The 17349-nt window shown below is 46.9% G+C and overlaps 1 protein-coding gene across 3 annotated transcripts in view; it reads right to left on the bottom strand.

Annotated features, from left to right (window-relative positions):
• Positions 1–17349, bottom strand: part of ulk1b (unc-51 like autophagy activating kinase 1) — a 112995-nt gene that overhangs the window by 23154 nt on the left and 72492 nt on the right. For all 3 annotated transcript variants that reach the window (XM_080207988.1, XM_080207990.1, XM_080207989.1), the window contains exons 16-20: positions 15294–15419; positions 11765–11913; positions 9723–9797; positions 8442–8689; positions 6841–7025 (exon numbers count right to left, since the gene is read on the bottom strand). In XM_080207988.1, coding sequence (XP_080064114.1) covers positions 6841–7025; positions 8442–8689; positions 9723–9797; positions 11765–11913; positions 15294–15419 — 783 coding nt within the window. The remainder of the gene's footprint in view (positions 1–6840; positions 7026–8441; positions 8690–9722; positions 9798–11764; positions 11914–15293; positions 15420–17349) is intronic.

The raw sequence follows: 17349 nt of genomic DNA, 5'->3' as shown, positions 1-17349 counted from the left end.
ACCCCCTCAACTCTGGTATCAGCCTAGTAAACCTCCTCTGCACTCCCTCTAAGGCCAAAATATCTTTGCGCAGGTGTGGTGCCCAAAACTGCACACAGTACTCCAGCTGCGGCCTCACCAATGCCCTACACAGCTGCAGCAAGACCTCCCTACTTTTATATTCAATCCCCCTCGCTATGAAGGCCAGCATCCCATTCGCCTTCCTGACCACCTGCTGCACCTGCAAGCTGGGTTTTTGCGACTCATGCACAAGGACCCCGAGGTCCCTCTGCACCATCGCATGCTGCAGTTTTTCGCCCCGTAAGTAATAGTCCTTCCTACCATTCTTCCTACCAAAGTGGACCACCTCACACTTGCCAACATTAAATTCCATTTGCCATTTCCTGGCCCATTCGCCCAGCCTATCTAGATCCTTCTGCAGACTCTCCACACCCTCCGCACAATTTGCCGTTCCCCCAATCTTGGTGTCATCAGCAAATTTCGACACCCTACACTCGGTTCCCTCCTCCAGATCATCTATATAAATGGTAAAAAGCTGAGGCCCCAGCACCGACCCCTGGGGCACTCCACTAGTCACCAACCGCCAATCCGAATAGCACCCATTGACCCCCACTCTCTGCCTCCTATTTGACAACCAATCCTCTATCCACGCTAACACCATACCCCCAACTCCATGTCCCCTGGCCTTCTGCAATAACCTCTTGTGAGGTACTTTGTCAAACGCCTTCTGAAAATCCAGAAAGACCACATCCACTGGCTCTCCTCTATCCACCGCCCTAGACACATCCTCATAGAACTCCAGTAAATTTGTCAGACACGACTTCCCTTTAATGAAACCGTGCTGCGTCTGCTCTATCAAGCAATTCCCTTCAAGATGCCTCGCAATTTCCTCCTTAATGACAGATTCTAACATTTTACCCACCACAGACGTTAAACTAACCAGCCTATAATTCCCCGCCTTTTGCCTGGCACCCTTCTTAAACAACGGCGTAACATTAGCCGTTTTCCAATCATCCGGCACTTCCCCGGAATCCAGCGACGTCTGGAAAATAACCACCAAGGCATCCACTATAACCTCCTCCATTTCTTTCAGAACCCTTGGATGCATTCCATCCGGTCCTGGGGACTTGTCCACAATCAGCCCCTCCAGTCTGTCGAGCACCGCCGCTCTAGTAACATCAGCCCACTGGCCCAACTTATCAAGATCCCATTGCAATCCTAGATAACCTTCTTCACTGTGCCACTAATTATGTCATCTGCAAAGTTACTAACCATGCCTCCTAAATTCTCATCCAAATCATTAATATAAATGACAAATAGCACCAATCCCTGAGGCACACTGCTGGTGACAGACCTCCAGTTTGAAAAACAACCCGCTACTACAACCCTCTGGCTTCTGTCATTGAGCCAATTTTACATCCATTTGGCTACCTCATCCTGGATCCTGTGAGATTTAACCTTATGTAACAACCTACCATGCAGTAAGTTGTCAAAGGTCTTGCTAAAGTCCATGTAGACAACATCAACTGCACTGCCCTCATCTACCTTCTTGGTTACCCCTTCAAAAAAAACTCAATCAAATTTGTGAGACATGATTTTCCACTCAAAGCCATGCTGACTGTCCCTAATCAGTCCTCACCTCTCTAAATGCCTGTAGATCCTGTCCATCAGACTACCTTCTGATATCTTACCCACTATAAACATTAAGCTCACTGTTCTGTAGTTCCCAGGTCTTTCTCTGCAGCCCTTCTTAAGCAAAGGCACAACTTTTGCCACCGTCCAATCTTCATACATCTTACCTGTGGCTGTCAGTGATTCAAGTATCTCTTTTAGGGGACCCGCTATTTCCTCCCTAATGGCCCTCAATGTCCTGGGATCTACTTCATCAGGTCCTAGGATTTATCTACTTTGATGCACTTTAAGACTTCCAGGACCTTCTCTGTAATACGTACACTCCTCAAGACATCACTATTTATTTCTCCAAGTTCCCTAAAACCCATGCCTTTCTCAACAGTATTGCTCCCAGTGCCTCGTACAGAATTAGGAGGATAAGGCAGATGAATGTGTGGATGCAAAGATGGTGAAGGAGGGAGGGCTTTAGGTTCCTGGGACAGGCTCTGGTGGAGATGGTACCTAGAATCATATTATAGAAACCCTACAATGCAGAAAGAGGCCATTTGGCCCATCGAGTCTGCACTGACCACAATCCCACCCAGACCCTACCCCCCAAATCCCTATACATTTACCCACTAATCCCTCTAACCAACACATCTCAGGACACTAAGGGGCAATTTAGCATGGCCAATCAACCCAACTCGCACATCTTTGGACTGTAGGAGGAAACCAGAGTACCCGGAGGAAACCCACGCAGACACGAGAAGAATATGCAAACTCCACACAGACAGAGACCCATGCCGGGAATCGAACCCGGGTCCCTGGAGCTGTGAAGCAGCAATGCTAACCACTGCGCTATCGTGCCACCCCTGTACAAGTTGGATGGGTTGCACCTGAACAAAGCTAGGACTGAGTTCCTTGTGGGGTGTTTTGCTGTTGGGAGGGCTTTAAACTAACTCAGCAGGGGTGTGGGAACCAAGAGGACATACTGGAAAAACATATCAGGATACACAAAGTACCGACAGAGAAAGGGAGCACCAGAATAGAGAACAGTAAGTTCAGAGGTGAGATTGGAATAAGGGGGAAAGTAATGATGTTTAAATCAGGGTTATATTACACATACGTGAACGCACAGAGTCCAGTAAATAGGATTGGATAGTTACAGATGCAGATTGCCGTGTGGAACTATGATATTGTGGTGTTAATAGAAAGCCAGGAGTGAGTGTTAAATATTCCTGTGTAAAGGATGTTCAAGAAAGATAGGGCAGGAGGAAAAGGAGGAGGGGTGGCAGAATTGGTTACAGAGAGCAGAGAGCATGGCAGTGCTGGAGATAGAGGATGTCCCAGAGGATTCAAAGGCAGAATCAATGTGTCTGGAACTAAAGAACAAAACAGGTGCAATCACATTGCTCGGCATAGCCTATAGACCATCAACTGAGAAGGGTATACAGGAACAAATCTGCAGGGAAATTACAGAGAGACACAAACATTGTAGAGTAGTTATACTGGAGGATTTTAATTACCTGAATGTAGACTGGGAGTGCAAAGGGTGGAGAAGGGCAGGAGTTCTTTGAATGTGTCAGGAGAATTTTATACAGCAGAATGTGTTCAGTCCAATGAAAAAGAGTGCACTGTTGGACCTGGTTCTTGGAAATGAGGTGGGCCAAGTAGATCATGGGCGAGATCTGCTGGCCTCCCCTCAGCACTTTTCTTGGTGGGAGCCATTCTCTGGTACTGAAATCCTTTGGTCCCGCGGTGTCAATGAGAATTCCCATTGACTGCACCCCACACGCTGGGAAACCTGCGACAGGGGACATGCCACTGGTGGAACAAGAGAATCCTGTCGGCGTGAACGGCTGGAATGTTGTGAGTGGGGGAGCATTTAGGCCACAGTGATCACTGTGTGGTAAGGTTTAGGATGACGACAGAAAAGGCAATCCAGAATAAGAATAATTAAGTGGGGAAGAGCAACTTCAATGGAACTGGGCTGGTTAGACCAGAACGGACGATTGCCAGGAAAATCTGTAGCTGAACAGTGGGCTACCTTCAAAGCAGAAATGGTCCTGACACCATCAAGGTAGAGTCATAGAATCCCGACAGTGCAAAAAGAGGCCATTTGGCCCATTGAGGCTACACTGACAACAATCCCAATCTGGCCCCATCCCCGTAACTCCATGTATTTATCCTGCTAATCCTGCTGATACCAAGGAGCATTTTAGCACGGCCAATCCACCTAACCTGCACACTTTTGGACTGTGGGAGGAAACTGGAGCACCCGGAGGAAACCCACACAGACACGGGGAGAACATGCAAATGCCACACAGTCACCCAACTGTATAGTCCCTTAAAAGGGAAAGGCAGAGAGAACAGATGCCGAGCTCCCTGGATGAAAAAGGGAGATAGAAATTAAGATAAGGAAGAAAAAGTGTGTTTATGAGAAGTGTCAGATAGAAAATATAATTGGGAACCAAGAGGAATATAGGGAGGTGAAAAAGCACATTGAAGAAACAGAGGGATTGTGAGAGAAGACTGGCAGCCAAGATAAAATAGAATCCTAACGTCTTCAATAGAAATATAAACAGTGAAGGAAGGGGCAGGGTCGGTTAGGGAGCTAAAAGAGAATGTACAAACAGATGCCCATACTGATTAAAATCCTAATTAAATAATGTACTCAGCATTTAAATAATAACTGATTTACTTCTGGATGGATGAAGGAGGTCTATTGGTCCATCAAGCTATCCATAAACCTATCCTCAGTCCCAACATGCTACTCTCTCTTGTCGAACTGTAGAGTTTTCACATCTTGGGTCCATGTCACACTATGTAATCCCCACGACTTGTCTGGGCTTGCAAAATCTCACTAAATGTCCTGGCTGGAGACAATACATTCCTCTTTAATCTGTGTTTGGCCCTCTCTCCACTTACATTGTCTGTACCTTTAAGACTTGATTACCTGTAAAGACTCACATTCCAACTATTATCTTGTAATTGAGTTTGTGTCTGTATATGCCCTGTTTGTGAACACAACTCCCGCTCACCTAATGAAGGACAGCGCTCCAAAAGCTCGTGCTACCAAATAAACCATCAACTTGCTGATGCGAGACTTCTTACTGTGCCCACCCCAGTCCAACACCGGCAACTCCACATCGTGATACAGAAAGGAATGGAAGAATTGAGGCAGATTTTTCACACAGAGAGCGGTGGGTGCCTGGAACTCGTTGCCAGGAGATGTAGTGGAAGTAGATACAATAGTGACTTTTAATGAGCGTCTTGACAAATATGTGAATAGGATGGGAATAGAGGGATATGATTCCCGGAAGGGGAAGGGTTTTAGTTAAGTCGGGCAGCATGGTCAGGCTTGGCGGGCTGAAGGGCCTGTTCCTGTGCTGTAATTTTCTTTGTTCTTCTTTGATCTGCTGACAGGGCTTGGAGTGAAAGGGGTTGGAAGAAGCTCAGGTGGAGTAGGAATATAAATATAGACCTTTTGGGCCAAATGGCCTGTTTCTGTGCTGTACAATCAATGGAATGCTATGTAGGGTATTGGTAATTCTCTATTTGTGGTACAGAGTACAGGGCAGGGGAGGCAGTGGCCTAGCAGTATTGTCACTGGACTAGTAATCCAGAGACCCAGGATAATGCTGTGGAGACCTGGTTCGAATCCCGCCATGGCAGATGGTGAAATTTGAATTCAATAAAAATCTGGAATGAGAAGTCTACTGATGACCACGAAACCATTGTTGATTGTTGGAAAAATCCATCTGGTTTATTAATGTCCTTCAGGGAAGGAAATCTGCTGTCCTTACCCGGTCTGACCTACATGTGACTCTAGAGCCACAGCAATGTGGTTGACTCTCAACTACCTCCTGGGATGGGTAATAACAGCTTGGCCCAATCAGCAACGCCCATATCCCACGAACGAATGAAAAAGGAAGTCCCGAACATGCCTTTTATATGCCCTATGCTTGTGGCTTAGGAATAACTGTGGGATTTTAGTGTTGTTAAAAAGTTGCCTTACATTAGGGCAGACCACAGTCAGTAAGGATAGGCAAGGACACCTCCTCCATGATCATCCTCAACACTGGTGCCCCACAAGGCTGCGTTCTCAGCCCCCGACTACACTCCTTAGACACCAATGACTATATGGCCAAATTCCCCTCCAATTCGATTTTCAAGTTTGCTGATGGCACCATCGTAGTGGGTCGGATCTCAAACAATGACAAGACAGAGAATCTGGTGAACTGGTGTGATGACAAAAATCTCTCCTCAATATCAACAAAACGAAGGAAATAGTCGCCAACTTTAGGAAGCGTAAAGGAGAACATGCCCCTGTCTACACCTACAGGGACAAAGTGGAAAGGGTCGAGAGCTTCAAGTTTTTAAATATCCAGATCACCAACAACCTGTCCTGTTCCCCCCATGTTGACACTACAGTTAAGAAAGCCCACCAACGCCTCTACTTTCTCAGAAGATGAAGGAAATTTGGCATGTCTGCTACAACTCTCACCAACTTTGACAGATGCACCACAGAAAGCATTCTTTCTGGTTGTATCACAGCTTGGTATGGGCTCCTGCTCTGCCCAAGACTGCAAGGAACTACAGAAGGTCATGAATGTAGCCCAATCCATCACGCAAACCATCTTCCTGTCCATTGACTCTGTCTACACTTCCCGCTGCCTCAGAAAAACAGTCAACATAATCAAGGACCCCACACCCTGCACGTTCTCTCTTCCAGGGAAAAGATACGAAAGTCTGAGGTCACGTACCAACTGACTCAAGAACAGCTTCTTCCCTGCTGCCATCAGACTTTTGAATGGACCTACCTCGCATGAAGGTGATCTTTCTCTACACCCTAGCTATGACTGTAACACTACATTCTGCACTGTCTCCTTTCATTCTCTATGAACGGTATGCTTTCTCTGTGTAGCACGCAAGTATGATGTGGGAATGCCGGCGTTGGACTGGCGTAAACACAGTAAAAAGTCTGACAACACCAGGTTTTAGTCCAACCGATTTACTTGATAATAGACTCACAAGCTTTCGGGGTTAGTCCCTTCGTCAGGTGAATGGAGAGTTCTGGCCTCAGACAGAGCATATAAAGCACAGACAGTTTAGAGATTACTGATTAGAATGCAAATCCTTACACCTAAGTAACAATACTTTTCACTGTGTGTTAATACATGTGACAATAATAAACCAAATCTAATTCATTTGCAAACTGATTATCACCTGCCAAATGGTCCCTTGAGGTCATCGACAGGCTTTAATCCCAGGTCAAGGTGCCCTTGTTGGAGGGGGCTGAGGTTTGGCACTGTCCTGTTGCGAGCTGATGCCAGCGTGAGGCCTTGGTGAGCGAGCAGTGTGACAAGGTTTTGGGAGCTGGGTGCCTCAGGGAACTCAAAAGGTGACTGAACCTGTAAAAAAAAATCACATCGGGAGCTTATTCCTTTCTACTACAGCAGTTTTCAAGTAAGGACACTTGTTTCTACTTTCCACTAAAGTCACAAATGCTCCAAAAGTTCACAATAAGTTTATGGTCATCATATGAGATATTTGCCTCACTGACAATCTGCACGTTCTGTCATCTTGCAATTGTGTCTTTGTCTATACGTTCTGTGTTTGTGGACCCAACTCTCCACTCACCTGATGAAGGGGCAGCGCTCTGAAACCTCGTGATTCCAAATAAACCTGTTGGACTTCAACCTGGTGTTGTGAGACTACAGATAGGAAATATACAGTAAATGGCAGAACCCTTAAGAGTATTGATAGACAGAGGGATCTGGGTGTACAGGTACACAGGTCACTGAAAGTGGCAATGCAAGTGGAGAAGGTAGTCAAGAAGGCATACGGCATGCTTACCTTCATTGGCCGGGGTATTGAGTTTAAAAATTGGCAAGTCATGTTGCAGCTTTATAGAACCTTAGTTAGGCTGCACTTGGAATATACTGTTCAATTCTGGTCGCCACACTACCAGAAGGATGTGGAGGGTTTGGAGAGGGTACAGAAAAGGTTTACCAGAATGTTGCCTGGTATGGAAGGTATTAGCTATGAGGAGAGGTTGGAGAAACTTGGTTTGTTCTCACTGGAGCGACGGAGATTGAGGCAAACTGATAGAAGTCTACAAGATTATGAGAGGCATGGACAGAGCGGATAGTCAGAAGCTTTTTCCCAGGGTGGAAGAATTAATTACTAGGGGGCACAGGTTTAAGGTGCGAGGGACAAGGTTTAAAGGAGATGTACGAGATAGATTTTTTACACAGAAAGTAGTGGGTGCCTGGAACTCATTGCCAGGGGAGGTCATGGAAGCGGATAATGTAGCGACTTTTAAGGGGTGTCTTGACAAATGCATGAATAGGATGGGAATAGAGGGATATGATCCCTGGAAGGGTAGGGAGCTTTAGTTCAGTTGGGCAGCATGGTCGGTGCAGGCTTGGAGGGGCTGAAGGGCCTGTTCCTGTGCTATAATTTTCTTTGTTCTTTGTACCCACCTTACCAATCTTGGTGTCAACTGCAAACTTGCTTATCATTCCCCAATTTACTTTATTCAAACATTATCATCTATATAGTTTATATATATAACAAATAATAAGGGCTCCAGGATGGCTTTGAGGATGTGAAAGGTGCTAGCGAAATGTAAGTCTTTCTTTCTGTATTTAATTATTTAGCAAAATAGAAAAGCAGAAAACAGCAGATTCCGCAAATTTAAAATATAAACAGGAAATGCTGGATGGACTCAGCAGATCTGGCAGCATCTGTGGAGAGAGAAACAGTGTAAACACTTCAGGTTGACACCAATCCCGAGTTTCCCAGTAAAGCGACGGAACTGTTACCTTTGTCGGAGATCCCACGATTGTTGGGAGCGGACTTCTCTGAATTAACTCTGAGAGTTTAGGAGAAGACCTCGCTTGTCTGCAGGGCTGCAGCACTGGCATCTGCAGGGGCTGGCTATGCTGAACATGGGCCATGTACGTCACCATGGGCTCCGAGTACTGTTTCCGTATCTTCTGCCGACACTGATGTGTGTCCGAGAGGTTGGGAGCACTGTGCAGTCTGGAGCCCAATCCGTGCTGGTGCGGTTCTGGCAAGAAGAAAAAACAATTCTCAACTCGGAAATCGACTAGCGCTGCCTGAAACTGCCCACAGTTACCATGGTATCATAGCAACAGTATCATGGTAACATCATAGTTTAATAAGATGGTGGTGGTTTTGGGAGGGACAGACCCTTGGATCACCTATTCTACCCTTTAGATTCTTGCTGTAATCCTAGAACTCATAGCCCCTCATTGCCAGTTTTTGTTTATTCATTCGTGGGACATAGAAACAGAGAAACTAGAAGCAGGAATAGGCCATTTGGCGCTTTGAGTCTGCTCCAAAATTCATTTTGATGCTGGCTGATTATGAATTACTTCTTGCTGCCCCGTAGCGTGGTGAATCATTGAATGGTTTCACGAAGGAGACAGATATATTTCTAACAAAATAAAGGATAAGGGGAAATGGGAACAGGTAGGGAGATCAGGGAGAGATCAGCCATGATCTGATTGAATGGCGGAGCAGACTTGAAGGGTTGAATGGCTTACTTCAGCTGCTAATTCCTCTGTTCCACATTTCTACCTACCCTCTTTATTCATGGTCACCCTCCACTCCACCACTTCCACTCTTAGATCTTGGGAGAGCCACTTTCTTCTCTTAGCTACTTTTTCCTCCCCTTCTGAAATCACTTGTTTCCCTCTCCCTCCCCGGTACTGTTCTTCCCCCTCCCCCGGCTACCAACTGATCTGTTGCGGACACTTCTGTCATTACATCAGCCAGGCAGACTGCGCCGTCAGGCTCAATCATAGCCCTTCCTTTTCCTCTGCTGGAGGGTCGCCATCCCGCTCACTCCTCCTCCCCTTCAAGACGAAGACTCAAACCAATCATTGAAGAACACCCCCCACCCAACCCTATGGTTGAGGGGAGACAACGTTCAGGTCTGAGTGTCTGCCCAATCGGATGGGGACTGTGTTGCTTCACGTAGTGGGTTAGAACCTCCACAGCCAACCTGCAATATCATTCAGAGCCCAGGCCAGTGAGTGTGTCACTGGAGAACAATGATAGTCGAGGGATGCACTTACCTGGAGATGTGTGTCTAACCCGGGTCTCCAATCCAATTGGCGAGGTGCTGGCAGACTGCTCAGGAATTGTGCCAACTTCAAGATAAAAAGGAAGAAAACATTTCCAGTCCCATGAGATTTGAGTAAATTTGCCAGAAAAACAGCAATAAATATTTTCATTCTCGAGGCATCAAAGTTCTTGATGTTTGATCAAGATAATGTCTGATAATTAGACAAAGTCAGCATGGATTTACAAAGGGGAAACCATGCTTGACAAATCGTTTGGAATTCTTTGAGGATGTAACTGGTAGAGTTGACCCAGGAGAAGCAGTAGATGTGGTTTATTTAGACTTCCAGAATGCTTTCGACAAGGTCTCACATAACAGACTACAGTGTAAACTTAAAGCACATGGGATTGCAGGCAATGTTTTGAGATGGATAGAAAGCTGGTTAGCAGATAGGGAGCAAAGAGTTGGCATAAATGGGTCTTTTTCTGATTGGCAGTCAGTGACTAGTGGGGTTCTGCAGAGATCTGTGCTCGGACCCCAACTGTTCACATTATATATTAATGATTTGGAAAAGGGAACTGAATGGATTATGTTGAAAATAGTTGAGGCCAAAATGTTGCCTGATTTCAAGAAGCAATTACATTTAGCTCTTGGGATTAAAGGGATCAAGGGATGTGGAGGGAAGGTGGGATCAGGATATTGGATTTTATGATCAACCATGAATAAAATGAATTGCGGAGCAGGCTCGAAGGGCTGAATGGCCTTCTCCTGCTTCTAGTTTTTGTTTTTATGTAATTAATTTTTGAAAGCAGCAACGTAGCTGAGTTGTGTGATGCAGAATGAGATTCTGTTCTGGAATAGACAATCCTTCTTCACATGGTCATTCTAGTCGCTCCAGCTCTGGACCTTTGGAGCTGACTTTTGTTTATTTAGCTCAGGCCCAGTCAATAGGCCCGAATGTTGGGAGGGACAACCTCGCTTTGGTAGTCTGGGAGACCCTGGTTGCATCCTATCACCAGCAGGCGATTAGCTGGCTACCTATGGGAGGGATCCATTGATATTACGGTCAACTACCTGTCCCCAGTGAGTGGCTGGCCAATGGACAATCAGGCGTGTTTATTGCCACTGGGACTAGACATGGCGAAGAAAGACGCTATGGGAGGACACCACTCTCTCCACCGGGTAGGTGGTGTCTGGGTTAGACCATAAGACCATAAAACATAGGAGCAGGATTAGGCCACTCAGCCCATTGAGTTTGCTCCGCCATTCAATCATGGCTGATCATTTCCTCATCCCCATTCTCCTGCCTTTTCCCCATAACCCCTGATCCTTTTATTAATCAAGAACCTATCTATCTCTGCCTCAGAGACACTCAATGATCTGGTTCAGTCAGTCTGGTCCTGAGGATGGGGTGAAGATGAGGTTGCTGAAGGCCAGCTGTGCCGTTGCCACGGGAGGAGGCACTGTCACCAGGGGTCGCCACCAAGGAGTGCCCAAATAGAAGGATCCCCACTGTCTCCGCCTGACATTTCCCCATGTTGCTGCACCTCCTCGCTATTGGTGAGGTGTCAGTGGGTGACAAGAAGCCCAGAGTTGGCCGCTCGCTGACTCAAATCCCCCAAATCCCTACCTCACAGTCTGTCCCCAGGGAGATGACTCTACTGACAAGTTCAGATCTGAGCCCTGACAGAGAATTACACTCTGACTGAGGATTTCCCAAGTGTTAAATCAGTGGCACGGTGGTTAGCACTGCTGCCTCACAGCACCAGGGGCCCGGGTTCGATTCCCACCTTGGGTCCCTGTCTGTGTGGAGTTTGCACATTCTCCTCGTGTCTGCATAGATTTCCTTTGGGTGTCAGTCTCCTGTCGTCTGAAAGACATGCTGATGAGGTGCATTGGCCACGCTAAATTCTCCCTCAGTGTACCCGAACAGGGGCCAGGGTGTGGTGAATAGGGGATTTTCATTGCAATGTTAATGTAAGTCTTACTTGTAACAATAATAAATAAACTTTAAACTTTAAAACATTCATGATAGACCAGACTCATGCAGCCTACCCTGTGGCGATGGTACGTAAGCCTTTAAACTTCCAGAAGACGGCCTTCGAAAGGGGCTGGATCCCAGTTCTCCGTGCGGTGGAGGGGAAACCCCAGTCTTGTTGAAACTCAGGGGGCTGGTGCTGCTGGATCTCTGAACTCCCCCAGACCTGAGGGATAAGCAGTTACAACTCAAATCAAGCCAGAGAATAAGGAATCTTCGGTTTTTTTATGGACATGGAATTCTGAAGAATTACTGTTAATGGTGCAGAGATTCCTCTAACTCGTAATTCCAGTGAACTAAACAAAGTCAGCGAGGCCAGATGATGAAATTTTCCACTCTTTTCCATCAAAACGTTCATTTAAATTATCAGCAAGATGAATTCATAGAATGATATAGCACAATTTGGCCCACTGTGCCTGTGCTAGCTTGTTGAACAAGCTTTCCAATTAGTCCCATTCCCCTGCTCTTCTTTTCTCCTTCATGTATCTATCCAACTGCTCTCATAGAATCAGAGAATCCCTACTGTGCAGAAGGAGGCCATTTGGCCCATTGAGTCAGCATCAACCACAATCCCACCCAGGCTCCATTCCCGCGACCCCACATATTTAACCTGCTAACCCCTCTGACACTAGGGTCAATTTACCATGGCCAATCAACCTACCCGCACATCTTTGGACTGTGCGAGGGAACCTGAGCACCCAGAGGAAACCCACGCAGACACGGGGAGAATGTGCAAACTCCACACAGACAGTGACCCAAGGCTGGAATTGAACCCGGGTCCCTGGTGCTGTGAGGCAGCTGTGCTAACCACTGTGCCATTGCGCTGCCCCTTGAAAGTTACTATTGAATCTGCTTCTGCCACCCTTTCAGGCAGCGTCTTCCACATCACAACTCGCTGCACTCATCCAGGCAAGCGGAGAGTATTCCATCATTCCTGACTTGTGTCCTTGTAGATGGTGGACAGGCTTTGGGGAGTCAGGAAGTGAGCTACTCTCTGTAGGATTCCCAGCCTCTGACCTGCTCTGGGAGCCACAATATTTACACAGCTTGGCCAGTTCAGTTCCTGGTCAATGGTAATGTTGATAGCAGGGAGATAAGGTGATGGTAAACCAATTTAAACTGGGAAATAGCTAATTTCACTATTAGTTAAATTGTGAGATAAGGTGCCATCAGTGAGGTGCAGGGTTAAACATCTCGAATATTAGTGTAATGTTAGACCAGCATTTGGATCCGATGCTTTAAATCTCATTCTGCAAAACAAGCCCATCTTAAACCCATTTGCCTCAGGACAGCTTGACTAATTCTGAAGTGTGAGCTCAGCCATGATCATACTGGAGCAGACTCTAGGGTCCGAGTTCTCTACTCCTGCTCCCGTTTCTCACATTCTTCCCTCCCCTGTTCAGCCGCTCACTTCAATAAGTTATCAAACGGTTTAAGGTCTCTCCCACTAACTCATGGACTTTCTAATGGGTCGGAGGGCTGCAGCTAGAGGCTGATCTCTTTGACTCAGGATCGTTCCAAACTGGCATTAGAATTCCAAAGAGCACAGCTTTGGAGAGGACGCAGGTGCGATTCGCCAAAGAGGTACCAGGAATGCGGGATTTAATCTCCCTCAAAAGTCTGGGATTGTTCTCCCTGTGGTGAAGAAAGTCGAGGGGAGATTTAAGTCGAAAAGCCCAACACTTTCTGAGAAAACAGCTGGGATAAAGAACAAAGAGTACAGCACAGGAACAGGCCCTTCGGCCCTCCAAGCCTGCACCGACCATGATGCCTGCCTGAACTAAAACCGTACGGACTTACAGAGTCCGTATCCTTCCATTCCCATCCTATTCATGTATTCATCTAGATGCCTCTTAAATGCCGCTATCGTACCTGCTCCCATCACCTCCCCGGGCAGCGCGTTCCAGACATTCACCACCTTCTGTGTAAAAAACTTGCCTTGCACATCTCCTCTAAACTTTTCCCCACACATCTTAAACCTATGTCCCCTCGTACTGGACTTTTCCACCCTAGGAAAGAGCATCTGACTATCCACTCTGTCCATGACGCTCATAATCTTGTAAACCTCTATCAGGTCACTCCTCAACCTTCCAGTGAGAACAAACCAAGTTTCTCCAACCTCTCCTCATAGCTAATACCCTCCAGACCAGGCAACATCCTGGTAAACCTCTTCTGTACCCTCTTCAAACTATCCACATCCTTCTGGTAGCGTGGCAACCAAAAGTGTACATAATATTCCAAATGAGGCCTAACTAAGGTTCTTAATACAGCTGTAGCCTGAGCTGCCAATTTTTATAACTCAATGCACCGACCGATGAAGGCAAGCATGCCGTTTGCCTTCTTGACTATCTTATCCACCTGCGTTGCCACTTTGGGTGATCAGCAGGCATATGCACCCAGACCTCTCTGCCTGTCAATACTCCTAAGAGTTCTACAATTTACTGTATAATTCCTACATGCATTGGACTTTTCAAAATGCATTACCTCACATTTGTCCAGATTAAACTGCCAACTCTCCGCCCAAGTCTCCAACCGGCCTATATCTTGCTGCATCCTCTGTCAATCCTCTTCACTATCCACAACTCCACCAATTTTTCTCCACACACTTGGAATCCTGAACCTTCATCTCTTCCAGTATTTACCTCGTCTCTCTGTCCTTGCCTCAGTAAGGATCTTGTCCCAATCAGGAGAGTGCTTGGAAAACAAAAACCCAACTGTTGGCTGACTATTTCTCACCAGCTGGGTTTGGAGACTCTCAAGCATTGGTTGGGTTCCAGATACCCACAGATCTCCCCAGTGATTCATCTTCCAGCAGTCCTGCCCAGTCCACCAGAGCAGGTAGCACAGGGCACCTCTCCAATGTCTCCTTCAGCTGAAAGAGTTTTACAGCAGTAAGGGAGGCCCTTCAGCCTATCGTGTCTGTGCTGGCCATCAAGCTCCTATCCCATTTTCCAGCACAGCCTTGTACGCTATGATGTTTCAAGCGCTCATCTAAATGCTTCACCTGATGAAGGAGCAGCGCTCCGAAAGCTCGTGATTCCAAATAAACCTGTTGGACTTTAACCTGGTGTTGTGAGACTTCTTACTGTGTTTACCCCAGTCCAACACTGGCATCTCCACGTCATTGTAAATGTTGTGAGGGGTTCCTGCCTCTAACACCTTTCCAGGCAGCGAGTTCCAAAGTCCCACCGCCATCTGGGTAAAAAGGTTTTTCCTTAATACCTCTCTGATTCTCCTGACCCTTATCTTAAATCTATAGTTCAGAGCCACACAGCAAGCGGAACACACAACCTCGCGCCACAGTCAACCCGCACACAACCAACATTCCCTTCCAGGCTTGCAGCCGGGGCTAACTGGTTTAGCAGAGGGTCACACAGACTCCCATTGTGCTGTGTCACATTACTCAATGTTCTTTTTGTAACTCCTCTCTCTCACCTGGGGAAAGCTGCACTGATTTTTTTGCAAGGCCAATGGACTGTCGGACTGAGATAGGATTCGATCAGAAGCGCGGCGGACTGACTGTAACCACGGAATGGGAAGACTAACCTCGGTGAGCTGCAGTGCCTCGGAGACTGAAGGTTCTGCTCTATTCGCTGGTAGTTGAGAATCTGTGTCGGGACAGGGATAGGAACGGTGTCTCCGTAGGTGCTGACGGATTGCTGGTTTGGCCGACTGCAGGAAACAGAGAGACTTCATATCAGAAGATGTTTGCTCAGTCTGGCTTTGCGGGAAAAGACGCAACACAAATTTCCACACAGCACACTCACAGTTACAGGAATTCCTGCACTTTGAGCTACATTCCCTGGAGCTTGGAAGAATGAGGTGTGACCTCATTGAAACATGTCAAATTCTTAAGTTGCTTGATAGGGTGGGACAGCATGTGACACAGCGGTTAACACTGCTGCCTCACAGTGCCAGGGTCAATTCCTGTCTGTGCAGAGTTGGCACATTCTCTCCGTGTCTGCGTAAGTTTCCTCCCACACTCCAAAGATGAGCAGGTCAGGTGGACTGGCCATGCTAAATTCTCTCTTATTATCAGAGAGATTAACAGGGGTCACAGGAATGAGTGGGATTGCGGTCAGTTCAGACCCGATGGGCTGAATGGCCTCCTTCTGCACTGTAGGGATTCTATGCTGAGAAAGTGGTTCCCCCTGACTGAAGAATTCAGTCCAGAGTCTCAGAACAATGGATCCGCCCCTTTAGGAATGGACGTTATGAATCTCTGGAATTCTCTGACACCGAGAGCCATGAATATGTTGTGAAGGTTGATAGATTTTTGAGGACCAGGGGATTTACGAGATAATTAGGAGAAGTGCAGGAAGATGGAGTTGAGATGGGAGATCAGATGTGATCATGTTGAATGGCAGAGCAGGTCTGATGGGCCAAATGGCCTCATCCAGCTCCTGCTTCCGATGGTGCATTCAAAGCGATCCCCGCGAGCGGACTGCAGTTCCAGCTCTGGGTTTGCAGGATACCCACATCAACTGGGTGTAAGTGCCCCCCTGGCAGCAGTGAAACCATGGCCAGGCAGGGGAAGGTGCCCTTGGGGGTGTGCAGATGCATGTGATGGTGGTTTGCCCAGGCTAGGGTAGAGTAGAGGGTCAGTGTAGCCAATGAGGTTAAACCGAGGCTTTACCTGATACAATAGTTCAAAGCCATCTCAGTCTTTTGGGTAAAGTGAAGCATTGGAGCAAGCCCAGGAGGGGGCGCAATGCCACATCCTGTCAGCTTGGATATTATTTGGTTGAGTCCAAAATGGGGTACAATATCTTGTCAGCTTGAATCCCTCATATGGGGACCATGATTGGATGTAATTCGAATTAGCTTTTCTCATTAGAAATAAAGTACCAAAAGGTACCAATAAAGAAAGAGTAGTTGCCCCCTTCCCTCATCATTTGGGTTGCAAGGCCAAGGACATTGCCCGCACTCCCTGCCTGAGCAGCTGGGGTACGAGGCCAATGGAAGGGGAGTTGACCTTGTGGCCTTTCAGACGGTTAACCAGCCTCCCACTCCTCTCCAAGAGGAAGTGATGAAGATACGGACAACATTAGGTCTGGCCAATCAGAGCAGCTGATCTTTCGCACAAACTCTATAGGCTGCCAGAGCCTCGGGGTCAGCCAATGAAAAGGACACTTGGTCCGGACAGTGGAAATGTTGTCAGGGAATCCCATTATCCGACCATCAAATCAGTGTTAGAAATCGGAAAGTTACAGAGCTCCAGAAGAGAAATACTTAGATTTATAAAACTCATAAATGCGAGGGGCTACACGGCCAATTCATTACTTAAGTGTAATTATCTGTAATGTAGGAAGCACAGCAGCCAATGTGTGCACAGCAAGCTCCCATAAACCACAATGTAATAATGACCCCATAATCTGTTTTTGATGGGGTTGCTTGAGGGGTAAATATTGCCCAGGTCATTGGGGAGAACTTTCCCACTCTTCCTCAACATAATTCTATTGGATCTTTTACATCCATGTGACAGTGGCCTTGGTTTAGTATCTTAGGCAAACAAACAGCACCTCCAACAGTGCAGCATTCCTTCAGCACTGTATCGCAACGGGAACGTCAATGACTATAATGTACTCAAGAGGCGGCTGGA

This window comes from Carcharhinus amblyrhynchos, chromosome 20 (assembly GCF_965287045.1).
Source record: "Carcharhinus amblyrhynchos chromosome 20, sCarAmb.v2.hapA, whole genome shotgun sequence".
Classification (NCBI taxonomy): domain Eukaryota; kingdom Metazoa; phylum Chordata; class Chondrichthyes; order Carcharhiniformes; family Carcharhinidae; genus Carcharhinus; species Carcharhinus amblyrhynchos.
This window is presented reverse-complemented; position numbering and strand designations above follow the sequence as displayed.